The sequence below is a fragment of the Sarcophilus harrisii genome, chromosome 2, assembly GCF_902635505.1.
Source record: "Sarcophilus harrisii chromosome 2, mSarHar1.11, whole genome shotgun sequence".
NCBI lineage: Eukaryota > Metazoa > Chordata > Mammalia > Dasyuromorphia > Dasyuridae > Sarcophilus > Sarcophilus harrisii.
The window spans coordinates 97,344,866-97,361,463 of record NC_045427.1 but is presented as its reverse complement, the minus strand read 5'-3'; the positions used below and the strand labels follow the sequence as shown (position 1 = coordinate 97,361,463).

Sequence of the window (16,598 nt, the reverse complement as noted above, 5' to 3'; positions counted from 1 at the left end):
AGGTAAATTGTACATCTGATAATTTGATACATAAAATATGAACTGTGATCATAGGTTTCGGTAGAATCTGCAGAAATTTTTTTAGTTAATTTCTTCCTTAGAACAAAATCTTTAAGTTGTAGACAGATAGCAGCAAGAGCCTAGCCATGGGGGGGCTTAACTGGCCCTAGTTCGCTGGCAGATACTCTCAATTTGTCTTACAAATGAATGCTTGTTTTTACTCTCACTAATGGATGTCTGCTAAAGTGTAATTAATGAAGCTGACAAAAAAGAGGTCCCTGAGAATTTATAAATGAGATTTCAAGAACATGAGGCATTTCTGCTTTTAGATAAAGTAGATTAAAAATCTGACTTAGCTAAGGAAAGAAATAAGTGGAGGGGAAAAAAAAGAGGAATCATTCCTAAACAAACCTAGTTGGTATTCAATAAATATGGTTTGAGGGTGTTATGTTCTGCATAAAACTAAGAAAAAGGGTTAATTTCTAAATGATTTAGTTTCTGGTGTTCTTTGAGATGAGGGATAGCATTTCAGTTCAACAACTCAGAAAACATCTATTAAACTATGATGATGCACAGAGACTAAAGATGGGAAAATATTGTTCAGATAAGACGTTAACTTCACAAAGCTTATAGTTTAATAGAGCGTAGCTAAATAGTGGCTCTTTAGAAATATGTATGTAGTTTTTATTCTTCCAGGCTTATTAGAAAAGTATGAAATAGGTAACTTTTATTTATTGCTTATGCAAGACCAAATATGACTTGAGAATTATTTTCTCAGGTTAAATTAAAGCCTTTGGTTAAAGATTACAAAATGTGTTCAAAGCTAAATTGAATCTTCTTATCATGCATGACAGGAATTCCTATTCAGTCCCTCATTCTCTTGTCCCCAAAGCAGGAAGAATAAGATGGAACAACAAAACACACTAAAGGATAAACATAGGGATTGTTTTAGAAAAAGGCTGACTAGGGAATGCTTTCCCTGCAGAGAATTGTCAAAAATGATTTCAGTCTGGGACCAGTTAAGTGACACAGTGGATAGAGCACCAGTCCTGGAGAATTTGATTTCATATCCAACCTCATAATCCAGACAGTTAACATTTATAACTGGGCAAGTCACTTAACCCCTATTGCCTCACTACTCCCTCTCTCTCAAAAACAAAACAACAACAAAAAAAAATACACAATTTCATTCTGGAAACAAGGAATTTGATGAAAGAGTTCTTCAAACACAATTTTACACAAAGTCAGAAAGGAAGTTTTTCAATCATAATGAAGGGGAGGATATTTCTGAAACAGTCAAACAGTATAGCATATTTTTACATTAATTCATAAAATTTGGTGGAAAGAGAATCTGTGGCTAGAATGACAGGGAAAGATAATGCGGAATGTTGGAGGGGATGTGGGAAAACAGGGTCACTAATATATTGTTGGTGGAATTGTGAATACATCCAGCCATTCTGGAGAGAGATTTGGAACTATGTTCAAAAAGTTATCAAACTGTGCATACCCTTTGATCCAGCAGTGTTTCTACTGGGCTTATATCCCAAAGAGATCTTAAAGAAGGGAAAGGGATCTGTATATGCACAAATGTTTGTGGCAGGTCTCTTTGTAGTGGTCAGAAACTGGAAACTGAGGAGATGGCCATCAATTGGAGAATGGCTGAATAAATTGTGGTATATGAATATTATGGAATATTATTATTCAGTAAGAAATGACCAGCAGGATGATTTCAGAAAGGCCTGTAGAGACTTACATGAACTGATGCTGAGTGAAATAAGCAGGACCTGAAGATCATCATATACTTAAAAACAATACTATATGATGATCAATTCTGATGGACGTGGCCATCTTCAGAAATGAGATGAACCAAATCAGTTCCAATAGAACAGTAATGAACTACAGCTACATCTAGCAAAAGAACTCTGGGAGATGACTATGAACTACTACATAGAATTCCCAATCCCTCTATTTTTGTCTGCCTACATTTTTGATTTCCTTCATGGCTAATAGTACACTATTTCAAACTCCGATTCTTTTTGTATAGCAAAATAACTGTTAGGACATATATGCTTTAACATACTTAACATGTATTGGTCAACCTGTCATCAGAGGGAGGGGATGGGGGGAAGGAGGGGAAAAATTGGAACAAAAGGTTTGGCAATTGTCAATGCTGTAAAATTACCCATGCATATAACTTGTAAATAAAAAGCTGTAATAAAAAAAATAAATGTGAGAATCTGCTAGGAAAACAACAACAATTGGGAAAGTTTAGTCTCGAGACAAGCAGACTTAGGGAGCACCATAACCATTGTTCCATATCTGAAGGGCTGTCATGTTGAAGAGAGATCACATTTGTTCTCTTTGGTCCTAGAAGGCCAGAATCTAGCAACAGCTAGAAGTTGTAAGTATGCAAGCTTGAGTTTGATGTAAGAAAAAAATTTCCTAACAATTAAAATCAGCCAAAAGTGAATTACTTCAGGAAGTAGAGGGTTTCTTCTCACTAGAATTCTTTAGGTAAAATCCAGGATTTTTCCATGTTTTCTCCAGCAGTCTTCTTACCTAGAGATTCCTTCATTCCTGAAGCCCTTTCCTCTAATTAATTAGTTACTGCCCAGAGCCTCTATTTTAGGAAGTACTCAGGTCATTCATGTTCATTTTTGGTCCAGAGTTTCTGATTGTCCGGACTTCCATTTCTACTTCAGCAACCTGCTCACCCTGAAGATCCCTCTCCTAGCACCATACTTATAGCTGTCCCTTTTATATGTTGTCTTCCCCATTACTATGTAAGACTCTTGCCCTAAAGGAGTGTGTGTGTGTGTGTGTGTGTGTGTGTGTGTGTATAACTTGTATTTGTGTTCCTAGTGCCTAGCATAGGGTCTGATACATAGTAGACACTTAGCAGATGCTCTATCTATCTATTCACCTATTTATCTATCTATTTCTCTGTTGCTTTATATCTATCTGTCTATCCACTTAATTACTGGTCTATTTATCTATCCATCTATCGGTCTATGAGTCTATCTGTTCATCTATCTAACTGTCTTTATATCTCTCTATAGAGTCAAAGTCAACATTAAACAGATGCTGTCTGTCTCTCTATCAGTCTATCTATTCATCTATCCATCTATCTGGTTGGCTATCTATCAGTCTATCTATTAATCTAACTATCTCTCTATAGATCAAAGTCAACACTTAACAGATGCTCTCCCTGTCTATCTATCTATCAGCCTATCAGTCTATCTATTAATCTATCTCTCTATAGATCAACATCAATACTTAACAGATGCTCTGTCTGTCTGTCTATCTGTCTATCTACCTATCAGTCTATCAGTCTATCTATTCATCTATCCATCTATCCATCTATCTGGCTGGCTGTGCATCAATCTATCTATTAATCTATTTCTCTATAGATCAAAGTCAACACTTAACAGATGCTCTGTCTATCTATCTATCAGTCTGTCTGTCAGTCTATCTATTCATCTATCCATCTATCTGGCTGGCTGTCTATCAGTCTATCTATTAATCTAACTATCTCTCTATAGGTCAAAGTCAACACTTAACAGATGCTCTGTCTGTCTGTCTATCTAGGTAGCTGGCTAGCTAACCAGTTGTTGAACTTCTTGTAGAGGGGATTTTTTTCTAAGTCTGAATTGTACAAGATTGCATCTGAGGTATCATATATACTTTACAACTCAGAGAATCTGTAAATTTCCCTCATCCTTTTTATTAAGTGGACAAGGAAGATGATGTTCAAAGAAGTAATGTGTTTAAGATCATAAAATAAATTAGTCCATTCCTCTCATTTTTTTTTTTTTTTGCATATCTATCTACCAACCTTACAAACAGAAGCCATATACTCATGTTTCTAGGGTAATCAGTGTAAAGTCAGAAGTAAGGAATGTTGCTTAAGTTAATTTTATTTTCTGTGTAGCCCAGGCTGGGTAATAGAGAATGGCACTTTTTTTTTCCTTTTTAGTCTGCCTTCCTGTTGTCCTGCTTTCTTGGTACAGACAGATTAAAAAAGAAGAAGAAAAGATGTCTTTGTATTTCTATGCTGACTGTAATATGGTTCTTGTCTACTAAGAAAACATTCCAAAAGATGAAAAATTCCACTGACTTGAAATACATTAAATATATTCCTCAACCTTTTTTTAAAAATTATTGTTTCACAGAATTTAAAATGCAACTCTTCTAAAAGGTGTAATGCTGAAAATATTCTGTGCTTCACTGTTTAATATTTAATTACAGAGAGTGCCCTTTACAATGCCTGCTAGGTACTTTATTTCCTTGCTGTTATTTTGCATTTCTGAAAGTCTGCCTTATCAACTAGAATTAGATATAGATGATAAAAGATAGATAAAAGCATCATATAAGAAAAGGTTTCCCCTAAGGTGAATACTTGGCAGTTTCTTCAAATTTTCAAGTATTTGTATAAAATAACTTCACCTGAAGTCTGTTTAAAATAATAAAGAAATATCAAAGCAATAAAACTAATTTTACCTTAATATGTTTCACTCCGCAACTAACCACTCTGTTCGGCTGATATGGATCCCAGGAAATATCAAAAATCTGTTTGGGGGGCAGAAAGCATAAAACATTATACTAAAACATTTTAAATTGCTATTTTGATAAATCTGGATATATACTAAAATTTAATTAGCTTTTTCATGTTTTCAGTTGTTAAGCTTAATTAAATAGGACACATTGTTAGAGCTTGAATAAAAATATGGGTTAGAGCAGGAATTCTTAACCTGTGGTCCATAGACCTAATGAATAAATCTCAGTAAACACAAGCATTTGGATAGGGAAGATTAATCTTTATTTTCAATAACCCTTGATTTCCTTTGTTTTTCTATGTATTTTATTAGTCTAAAAACAATTGTTTTGAGAAGAGATCCATAAGCTTCACCAAACTGCCAAAGGGGTCTATGACATAAAAAAAGTTAAGAACTAGTCATTTAAATGAAGGAAAAATCCAGTGGTTATATCACATTTTTAAAATAAAATTTTTTCTTGCCCTACATATTGAAAGCTTGAGAGTCTCCTGAGTGGAGACATAAACAACTACAATTGTTTAGAACCAGGTGATGGTATTTTCTGGAAAAATATGACTAAGAACCTTCAAGTATATCTACAAGGAAATGTGTTTAACTATTAAAGTACCATAGCAAGTTGCCAATGGTTTGTTTAAGGTCCTATTTATAAAACAATGTGAGTTGACTTTATATTTTTCCAAAAATCTTAAAATGTTTTTGCAGAATTTACTTTTTAATCTATTTGGCAGATAGCTGCAGATAGGATTGGTCTTCTTTTGGAGATAGGAAAAGCAAGACAGAAGTAAATCGATCATCAGATATAGCAATAAAACCCAGATCTTCTAACTTGTGATATATCCATTTAAGCTAAGTGATCTATCCATTTAATTAATAGTGAGGTTAGTCATAGGCAATTATGGTGGCAGCATATATATATATATATTATATATGTCTCAAACCAATAACAAAGATCAATTTAATCTATAACTATCCTCTAGAAAGAACTGAATAGAAAAAAATAACATCAAAAAGATATTGCCATTATCAAAGAAATATAAGGAACTGAAAAGGAGGTGAATTTGTCTTATAATACGCATAAGGATAACCTATTTGTTCAATTGGTACCCAGGCAATATCAAAAGATATAGAAATCCCCTCCATATATTGAGTGGATCTCTTCTGGGAGATTTATGAGAACACATAAAGAGTCATGGATGGGTTGCAATGTGTTTCACTAGGATTTACCTATAGTAATAAGGTCACAGATATAGATCCCTCAAAGTGAATAAGTTTAAGCTCATTCTACTTTGCTTTTGCTGTCCTGCCTGGTTTCAGCTCTTCAGAACAAGATATGCCTTGGTGTTTATTTGTCCCCCTCCCTCTCTGCTTTCCTGCTTCTTTTTGTATGTTGTTTCACCCTTTAGACTATAAACTTCTTAAGGACAGAGACTGCCTTTTTATTGATTGTATCTTCAGTGCTTAACATAGAGCCTGGCATATAGTAGACAACTTAAGTCTTTATTGGATTGGATCAGATTGGAAATATAATTTCCTACATGAGACCCATCCCAATCCCTACCTCATTATTACTATCCTCCCATTTTTGTTGTATTAATTTTGTGTGTGTGAACATGTAATGTTTACTTATCTGTGCAATTTTATTCTATGTAAGTTTTGTGAGAGTAGAGATTGTTTTATTATTGCCTTTGTAAGCCTGATATTTCACACAGAGCCTTACACACAACAGATGCTTAATAAATGCTTGCTGAATTAATAAATGAGTATACACTATGTGGTTTGTAGGAAAGATATGCTGAAAAAAATCAACTTTATTAGCTGGAAACTATTTACACTTCTCTTTTTACTTATAAATAAAGACAAAGTAGATAATACTATATGTCTAAGCAAACGAGGAAAAGACACCAAAAAAAAAGAAAAGAAGAAAAATGAATAAAGAAGAAAATTCAGAAGAAATTTTCAGAGGAATTTAGAATAATTTGAGAACAGTCTCAATGAAGCATTGAATTCTTTCATTTGGTAACATTTTCCTAGTTTAAAGTGATTTTTTCTCAGTTTTCCATACCTATGCAAAGAGAATATGCCCAATATTGACATTATGCATTGATTCATTTTAAACTGTAGAGTGGAGTACTGGACATAAATAAGAAATTGTAGTGTAACGATATAATTGGTCATTGACATGTAGCTTGTGAATGTATATAAGTTCTATATATGTGGAAAGTAGGGTGGTACCAGCAAATTTGGAAAACTCAAGAGGGGCCACTGGAAAAGATCAGATTATGTCCCAATACTAAAGAATGGCACTACTAAGGAATGTTCAAATGACTTAACAATTGTGTTCATTTCATATGCAATCAAAGTTATGCTTAATGTTGTGTAAGCTAGATTTCAACAATATGTGAACAGAGAATTACCAGAAGACCAGCCTTGTCTTTCAAGAGCAGAAAAACTAGAGACCAAATTGCTAACATTTACTGGATTGTGGAGAAAGCAAAGGAGACCCATAAAAACATCGACTTCTACTTCATTGACTGAAGCCTTTGTGTGGATCACAACAAAATGTATCAAGTCCTTAAATAAATAGGAGCACTACATTATCTTTCTTGTTTCCTGAGGAACCTGTATGCAAGTCAAGAAACCAAAAGTGGGATGCTTGTTTGGTTTAAAATGAGGAAAGGAGTATGACAAGCTGTATGTGGTCATCTTATTTACTTAACTTATATCCAGGGTAAATTATGTGAAATGCCAGGCTGGATGATTCAAAAGCCATAATTAAGGTTTCTGGGAGAAATATCAACAATCTCAGCTATGCAGATGATACCACTCTGATGGCAGAAAATGAAAAGAGATTAAGACGAGGGTGAAAGAGGACAGTAGAAAAACTGGCTTGAAGCTTAATTTCAAAAAATAAACCTAAGACCTTGCCAATTGGTCCCACTATTTCCTGGCAAATAGAGGGAGAAAAAATGGAAGCAATGTCAGACAGAGGATAACTACAGCCATGAAATTAAAAGATACTTGCGTCTTGGAAGGAAAGCTATGGCAAATCTGGACACAATACTAAAAAGCGGAAACATCACCTTGATTACAAAGGTCCATGTAGTCAAAACTATAGCATTGTTTAGCTGTAAGAAGTGAACTATAAGAAAAACTGAGTGCCACAGAATTGATACTTTCAAATTGTGGTGCTGGAGAAGACTTTTGAGAGTCCCTTGGATAACAAAGAAATCAAATTAGTTAATACTTAAAGAAATTAATTCAGATTATTCACTGGAAAAAACAAATACTAAAAGTAAAACTTAAATACTTTGGTCACACAATGAGAAGATGAGATTCATTGGAAAAGACTTTGATGTTAGGAAAGATTGAAGGCAAAAAGAAAAGGGGATAGCAGAGGATGAGATAGTGTCATGGAAACAATGAACATGAACTTGCACAGATTTTGAGAAATAGTGGAGGACAGTCAAATGACTGAACAACTGAACAATAAGAATAGTGTAGTATACAGAACCTAGTAGTCAGATTGTCCTGGCTCTAAGTCTTGTCTCTGATGCTCATTAGATATGTGATGCTAGGTGAGTCACTTAAATTCCCAGTACTCTTTTATTTGTTAATTTGTTTTGGTAATTTGGTGATTTTCTCACCAGAAGTTTTCTGGACCAATAAAATAAGATTTCTTGCCTTGAACTTCTTAATTTATCCTGATACCCATCTCTACTCTCATATTGGATATAGTATAATAATAATACTGGGCAGGAAGACTCCAAAGGTGAAGTCACTGTTCTTATTATTAATTAAAATAAGTCACTATTCAATTGCCAGTCGATTCATTCCAAGTGGTATGTTTACCTCCTTCCTATTTTATCTATAAATGTTCTTGAGAATACTTAGATTGTAAGACTTTATGGTCAGCATCCTTCAGATCATTACCTTTAGCTTTTTTATGAGACTTCAGGGTACTTTAATTCATTTAGCACCTTAGGTATTTCCACACAGAGAAGAAGGTCGGTCTCTCTCTCTCTCTCTCTCTCCCCCTCCCCCTCCCCCTCCCTCGGTCTCCCTCTCTCTCTGTCTCTCTCTGTCTCTCTCTCTCTCTCTCTTTCACACACACACACACACACACACACACACACACACACACACATATATATTTGTTACTTTGTTTTTGTTGTTGTTGGTTTTGTTACTTTGTTACTTTAATTGATGTGACACAGTTTGCTGAGAACTTTTCCCCCTAGATCTATGAATCGGAAGATCAGATCCTTGAATCAAGGTACATTAATAACCCAAAAGGACCTCTAAGATCCACAATTCTCCTTACATTAGTTCACTCTGTATAAAAATATTCACTCTAAAAATGACAGTATATTCAATATTTAATTAGTCTTTCAGCAGGAATACCTATTTAAATGATAGCACTTCAGTGGTTCTGTGATCTGCACTTCTTCCCCAAAGCAGATGGAAGCAATCTATCCATTCTCTCTTCCCATTTTCTGTGATTCTTCCTCAATCTACCTTGGAGGTTGTATTTGAGACTCTAGAAGGTCTTTCTTATTCTTTTTTTAATACTAATGTTGTCATCACTCATTTTCATATCATAATTGGCTTAATGCCTTATTTATTATGCATGCCCTGGTATGTGTATTTTAAAATACCTTTTTCAGGTTGACTCATTGTAAGTACTATGCTGTGCCCACCAAGCTCCTGCAATTCTGACTCTTCTGAGATTGGGGTTTCCTATCATTTGCAGTCATTTACTATTAATCAGGAAGAAACTTATGTTTTTGAAAAATATTATGTGTAGTATATGCATACACACATGTTTTACAGCAGTGTGTAGCATGAAGTTATTAAAAGCATGGCTCAATTTCCTAATTATGACCAGGCCAATTTCCTATTCATTGGGGAACACACTAAATTCAATTCTTTTCAACAAACTATATGCTATATAATAACTCAAAGCATTAATAAGACATATTTTAAAAATAAACCATTGTTAAAAATTCAAAATAGTGAAGCAAAAAAGGGAATTATTCAAAACATTTTGAACAAATATTCTTACAGACAATACGTAGTTATTCTATTCTCTCTTGGTTGAATATATGCAATTATTATTAAATTGTATCTTACTAGTTTTACTAGGAGCTGTACAGACAAAAAAAGACACTTGAAAGCAGTAAATATAACATAATTTTATGTCATGTATATGTGTATGAGAGGCATAGTGGAAAGAAAACTAGACCTATAAAAGGAAGTCCTAGAAGTGTTGATTACAAAGAATGTGATTCATCAAGAACAGGTCATACCAAACTAACCTTATGTGGAGATGGTTCTTGCCAATTCTAACCCATCTCCCCATGATCTTGATCCCATTGTTCTGTCTCATCCAGGAGCTTGTCCATTTGATCATAAATTTTTTTTTTTATCTTAATTGTCCTTATCCACTTGTCCTTTCCCTGCTACTACAAACTTGCTCAGCTCTCCACCCTTTAAAAAACTTTGCCTAATTTATTACCCCTTCAAGTTATATTATTTCTCTTTTTTTTTTTCCTTTCACAGACAAACTCCTGGATGAGGGTGAGAGTAACTATCTATTTCCATTGTCATTTCTCAAACCCACTGCTCAGTTCCTTCCAATCCCTACTATTCTATTCTATATACAATAGAATATAATAGATTCTATTGTATCTATAGATACAAAATCTATAGAATTGTATAGATTCTACAATACATTCTATTGTAGAGATTGTTCTCTACAAAGTTATCAATCATCTCTTTGTGGTTAAATTCAATAACTTTTTCTCATTCATCAACTTTTCTGATATACCTTCATTGTTTGACACAAAGCACATCATGTAAACGCTTTCCTCTCTTGGTTTTTAGATATTACTGTCTTCAAGTTCTCTTATAATCCATGAAACAAAAATTTTTGTCTCTTTCATAAGTTCATTATCTGTATTTTGCCTTATGCAAAGAAATATTCCAGAGCTCTGTCCTAGACCACCTCTTTTTCTCTTTCTACACTTTTCAGTGATTTAATTAGCTCTAAAGAATTCAATTCTCATCTCCATGCAGATGATATCCCATTCCATATATGCCGACTACATCTCTCTCCTGAGTTCCAGGCCTGAATCTCCAATGGCTTGTTTGATAGCTTTATTTGGATGTTCCACAGCACTTCAAACTCAGTGTGCTCACCACAGAATTTATATTTTTTCTAAATGATGCTTCCCTCTTCCTTCTGTATTTCTGTCAAAAGTTCTACCATCCTTAATCACTTAGACTTGCAATATAAAACTCAACCTCAACTCTTCACTCTTTCTCAAAGCTCATATTCAATTAATTTCTGAATCTTGTCATTTCATGTCCCCAATCATCTGTCCTCTCAGTTACACAGTGAGCACCCTAGTCTAAGCCCTTATCACTTTTTTATTTTATTTATTTTATTCTGAACTTAATAAACAAACATTTCCATAACATTGTAGAATAGAAAAAAGATAATTTGTACATCAAACTGCAAATCTATTATATACAACTTGCTATTCCTTTTAAGTATATAATAAAAACTATTATGTAACTTTCTTTATCCTCCTTTTTTCTTCCCTGCCCTCCTTTGCCATCCTCCTCTACGATCAGATTACAAATATATAACCTCATCATTTCTTGACTAGACTATGGCAACCACCTCAATTTTGTCTCCCTGAATCCAGGTTTTCCTCTCTCCAATACATCCTCCACACAGCTGTCAAATTGACATTCTTAAAAGCCAGATCTCACCATGTCATACATCAATTTTTAAAGGATTCTTCATTCCTTTTAAGTTAAAATAAAAACTACTCTCTTTGGCATTTAAAACCCTTTGAAATCTATCTCCACCATGCTTTTTCCAGAAGATACAAATTCAAATCCAGCCTCAGATTCTTACTAGTTGTGTGAACATGAGCAAATTTTTAAATTTCTGTTTGCCTCAGTTTCCTCATTTGTAAAATGGGAATAATAATCACACCTACCCTGCAGGGTTTTTGTGAGGATCAAATAAGATATTCGCAAAGCACTTAGCACAATATCTGGTACATAATAAGCACTATATAAGTGTTTATTCCCTCTCCACCCTTTTCTATACACAATTCATTTCCTACCTCTGTGTCTTTCCATACGTCCACTGTACCTCACATCTTAAATACCTTGCTCAGTTCCCACTCTTGGAAATCTCAACTCCTTTTAAAGCTTAGTTCAGGCCTTGCCTTCTTTGAGAGGTGTTTCCTGTTCCCTAGTTCCTTCTAATCACCGTCTATTATACATGCAGATATAATTTACAAATATATGAACACAGTGTATATATTTAGGTATTTATGTCTCATATATTTAGCTATTTGTGAATACATTGTTTTCTGCTAAATGTAAGCCCCTTAAGAACATATTTGTATTTCTGTCCTTAGTGCCAGTACATGGCAAGTAGGGAGGTGCATAAACAATATTTGTTGATTCATTGATGGAAGAAACATTTAGTACACTTTTATTAAAAAATGAATTGAGGCATTAACTTCAAAAGAATTTAAACTAGTAAGAACAAAAAAAATTCCAAAAATTCTAAAGACATCTTACATATACATGTACACAGAAAGAGATTTTATATCTTTTTATTATGAATGATTCAGTGCAGCATAATTACCCTATCTGAATGGCCAGTTGCTGTTGCCAGTAGTTTTCCCTTCTTCCAGTCCCAAATGCAGACTGTGTTTTTGGCATCCAATCCCACAGAGGCCAAACGCTAAGAAAAGAACAACAATATTGTCAATTGGAGATTATGACAAAGATTTTTTTTTCTGCTTAGAAAATCATGTGCAAGGCATTTTTTTCCAAGTTTATGTCAAGTTGAGACAAAAACTAAAGATAATACATTGCATGTCTAATTTTAATCTATGTTGAAAATTCAATAACAATTGGCAAAAATTGTAAATTGATCACATGTATTAAAGTTATCACATATTGTTGCAAATCTTGATTTCAGATTTTTCCCAAAAAGTTTCAACTGAAATCAGTGGAAGTCATAAAGGAAGGCAAACTGAGGATAGGATTTACCTTATACCTTTAATTCCATATTAGATAAGAGTCCAGGTTTCTGAAGTCAAGAAATCTACTAAAATTGTTGAAATTGAAGAAGCAAAACAAAGACTTTTTTTTAAAAGAGCAAGAGGGAGGGGAAATATATATATATGGTTACATGCATTATTTTTAAATGGTTAGATTCATATATATTTAAGAAACTAAAGAAAAAATATATTTAATAAAACTAATCTAGTTTTCTAGCTTCTGGTTTGAAATATTTAGTTAAGAATTTTTCTTCCAATGAAAATCATCAATTCAAAAAGTAGCACATATAATTATGCACAAAATCAAACCCAAATAAGTAATATATACACATAAAATATATAATACAAATCTTTCTAAATTAAGAGATGGAAAAGAGCAAATACATAGTGAGGCAATGTGATAGCATGGGGAAAGTGCTGAGTTAGGAAAGTAATAGGGGTCTAATTTAGCATCTGTCACTGTTAACTAGGCAAGTATTTGATTTGGGGCAAATCACAATGTCCCTTAGTCTCAGTGTTCATAACTATAAAATGTAGATGATCATTGCTTCCCTCCCAGTCTTCTTAGAATTGTTCTGAGGAATGATTGAAGTAATACATGTAAAATCACACCGTGAAAAAGAAAGTATGATCCAAACATGTTATTATTGTTATTGTTTAGGTCATCAATAAAATTGGTCTCCACTGGAGATATTTAACACTTAAATCATATACAGTATTATATGTATTTAGATAGGGTACTAAACATTTATTCAGGGTTCATTCAGAAATTTTTTTCTTAAGGTCTCCAAATTTCCATTTCTGCCACCTGAGGGAATGACTCAATGATACTGTTTTCTCACATGTGATGCATATGAAAGTGGGATAGTTATTTTACTCCAAAGCTATCCCACTATTTCAGGCAAAGTAGATAGGGAGCTGGTCTTAGAATTAGGAAGAGACCTAATTGACCCTTAACAAGTTACTTAGTTCCTCAGCAGTTCCACCCCAGACAATTCTTTAAGAACATAAATTTTTAAAAATGCATAAATGTATATTGATAGAGCAAGTTCCTCACTGTGGAGACTTACTATACTGATAAAAGTGGACAGTGTCTTTCATTTACTTCCTTTTCCATTGTTGAAGGGAATGTCTATACCAACAAAATGATAGATTATGAAAGAAGCAAAGCATTGTTTTTGTCAATATGGGATGACCTTGTATCCCTATCCTACCCACTAAAATCCCATCAACATCTTTCTGCCCAACAGTTGCTGCTCAGGACTCGAGTCTTGCTCTCTGCTTTTCCATCAAACCTAAGGACCACTGACCCTTTTTAGCCACCTAGCAATTGAACTCTTCTAGAAGCTCTCTCTCAAAAACTAAGCAGAGGGAATTTTCTTAAGTTTTCTATTTGTATTCACACTAATGGGCTTACTATATGCTTGCATGTAGTATATGCTTTATATATGCTTTTCCATGCCATATGCATATCAAGGGGAATGTAGATCTGCTTATTTCACCCAGAGGAGCATCACTTCCTGCTCAGAAACAATGCTCACCTTATTGCCCAGATTCCACAGATTGCTATGAGGTTTCTAGTGTTTTTTGACCAAGTCCTCAAAATGTTTGGGAGACACAGGTTCTATTCTCATGCCCTCTTCCTGATGGATAGTGTGGTTATCTGTGGAAGAGCCTGTCTTGTATGCCATAGAAGGGACTCTTCTATTATTTTATTTGTTATGTTGTTTTATTAAAATCTTTTGTTTTGAACTCACAGATTCTCAGTCTGGCTGGTAAAAATAAAAATACTCATGGTTTTGAGTGACTCAAATCTCTGGGAGCTTTCTTAGCCATCCACGGGTGAGAGGGCATTTCAGGTATTATTCTTTAAAAAGAAAAGTCACAAAAGCATTGTAAATAAGTGCAATCAGTTTTCATAGAGCCAGAGAACTTTTGAGTTGTAAAGGACATCAGAGGTCAGACAGAAAAGTCCAAGCCATTGTATAAATTCACTCTATGCAGAAGTGTTCAGCCGGTGCTAGCTAGCGTACCTAGGAATCAGCTTATTCCATTATTTGAATTCGAAAAACAAAAGGAAATCAATTTAATTCAAATTTCATTTAACATTCCTTTAACTACTTTAAAGGCATTTTCTATGACCTTTCATTGGTTGTGAAGTGATACATCATTTGTTTATTGCTAAATATCACTAGATCCCATTGGACCCTGACCAATGAATAAATTCCTGCCCTGAAGCAATAGGCAGCAATGAGCTAGGAAATGCATCATGGCAAACAATTGCAAAGATGGTTTTATCTCCCGGAAAATAAGTATCTCAGATAGCTTGATTTCCCCCCCCCCCCCAAAAAAAATCTAAAAATGAAATGGTTGGCATTCTAATATAAAATAAAGGTAAGAAAATGAAAATCTCTTTTTCATCTCATTTAATATTTTTATTTAGGTATTGCAGAATATATCTTGCTAAATGTTTAGGAAAACATGTTTGCAACAACATTAAAGTAAATATGAGCAGTGAATCTGTCTATTAAGTTTCTCTGTGTATGTAGGTAAAGGAAAGTGCAAAATCAAAATAGTAAGGTAGACATTTATGTGTAAATACCACATAAATTGTATACGAAAATACATTAGCACAATTTATAAGGCTACATAAATACACTCTGTAATAATAGCTTCTATTTACATAGTGCTTTAAGGGCTTTTTAAAATGAACTTTATGCATATTGTTTCATTTGTTCACCAAGACAACACTGAAAAGTAAGTATTATTATCTTACAGATGAGGAAACTTGCAGCTCATAGAAGCTTGTGCATGGTCACATCACTAGTAAGTCAAAAGTTTGCTTTGATTTTGTTTGTAATTTTGAATCAGAGGCAGGATTCAAATTCAAGTTTGCCTTGTTTCCATCTAAAACACTTTCCAGTATAATTACACTATTTTTCGTATTTAGTCATTTTTCACTCATGTCCAACTCTTTGTGACCTTATTTGGGGTTTTCTTGGAAAGATGCTGGAGTGATTTGCCATTTCCTTTTCCATTCCATTTTACAGATGAGAAAACTGAGGCAAATAGGGGTAAGTGACTTGACCAGAGTCACACAGTTAGCAAGTATCTGAGGTAAGAATTGAACTCAAAAAGATGAGACTTAGTAACTCCAGAGTCAGCACTCTTTCCACTGTGCCACCTATGTATCTGCCTGTTTCTCATCTATTGAAAGATAAATGCCAAAATAGGGATAAAAAATTCAGAATAATGTTATTGTTTGGGAATTTTTTTTTAATTTTTCCAAAGAGGACCACTCCTGAGATACAATAAATTTCTTGGAACCTTAGTGACCTCACACTATTCTTTTTTACATCCCCTATATTCCAGAAAAATTCACCATTTTATTGTTTCCAGAATATACCTTTTCCTTTTCTGCCTTTGTTCATATATTTCTTATTCTTAGAATACACACACACAAATATATATATTTCTGTCTATGGAAATCCCACCTATTTTTCAGGGCCAACTTAAATGTTGCTATTTCTAGGAAGTTTTCTTTCATCCTGATAGCTGGAAGTGGTCTCTCTTCTCTGAAATTTCAAAGAAATTTATTTGTACCTCTTAGACACTTTACCATCCCTTATTTTGCATTATTTTATTTATAATACACATTATTTATGTATATGTGTGTGGGTATGTATGTATGCATATTTATCTCTCCTCAAAAAGTCCCCATCTACATAGACACTATAGTTTTCCTTACATTGTTTTAGAAGCCCACAACCTACTTGGGTAGAACAATATTAGGAAGCTATATGGTACAATGGATAAAACAGTAGGCCTACAATTTAAAAGACATGAGTTCAAATTTTGCCTCACACATTTCCTAATTTTGTGGCAAATCACTTAACCTCTGTCTCAGTTTCTTTATCTGTAAGATGAGGATAATAGTAGCAACCAATGG

General features: G+C 33.9%; 1 protein-coding gene across 1 annotated transcript in view; it reads right to left on the bottom strand.

The window, feature by feature from the left end:
* Positions 1–16,598, bottom strand: part of EML6 (EMAP like 6) — a 286,173-nt gene that overhangs the window by 125,414 nt on the left and 144,161 nt on the right. The window contains exons 4-5 of the mRNA XM_031950479.1: positions 12,229–12,327; positions 4,501–4,569 (exon numbers count right to left, since the gene is read on the bottom strand). Coding sequence (XP_031806339.1) covers positions 4,501–4,569; positions 12,229–12,327 — 168 coding nt within the window. The remainder of the gene's footprint in view (positions 1–4,500; positions 4,570–12,228; positions 12,328–16,598) is intronic.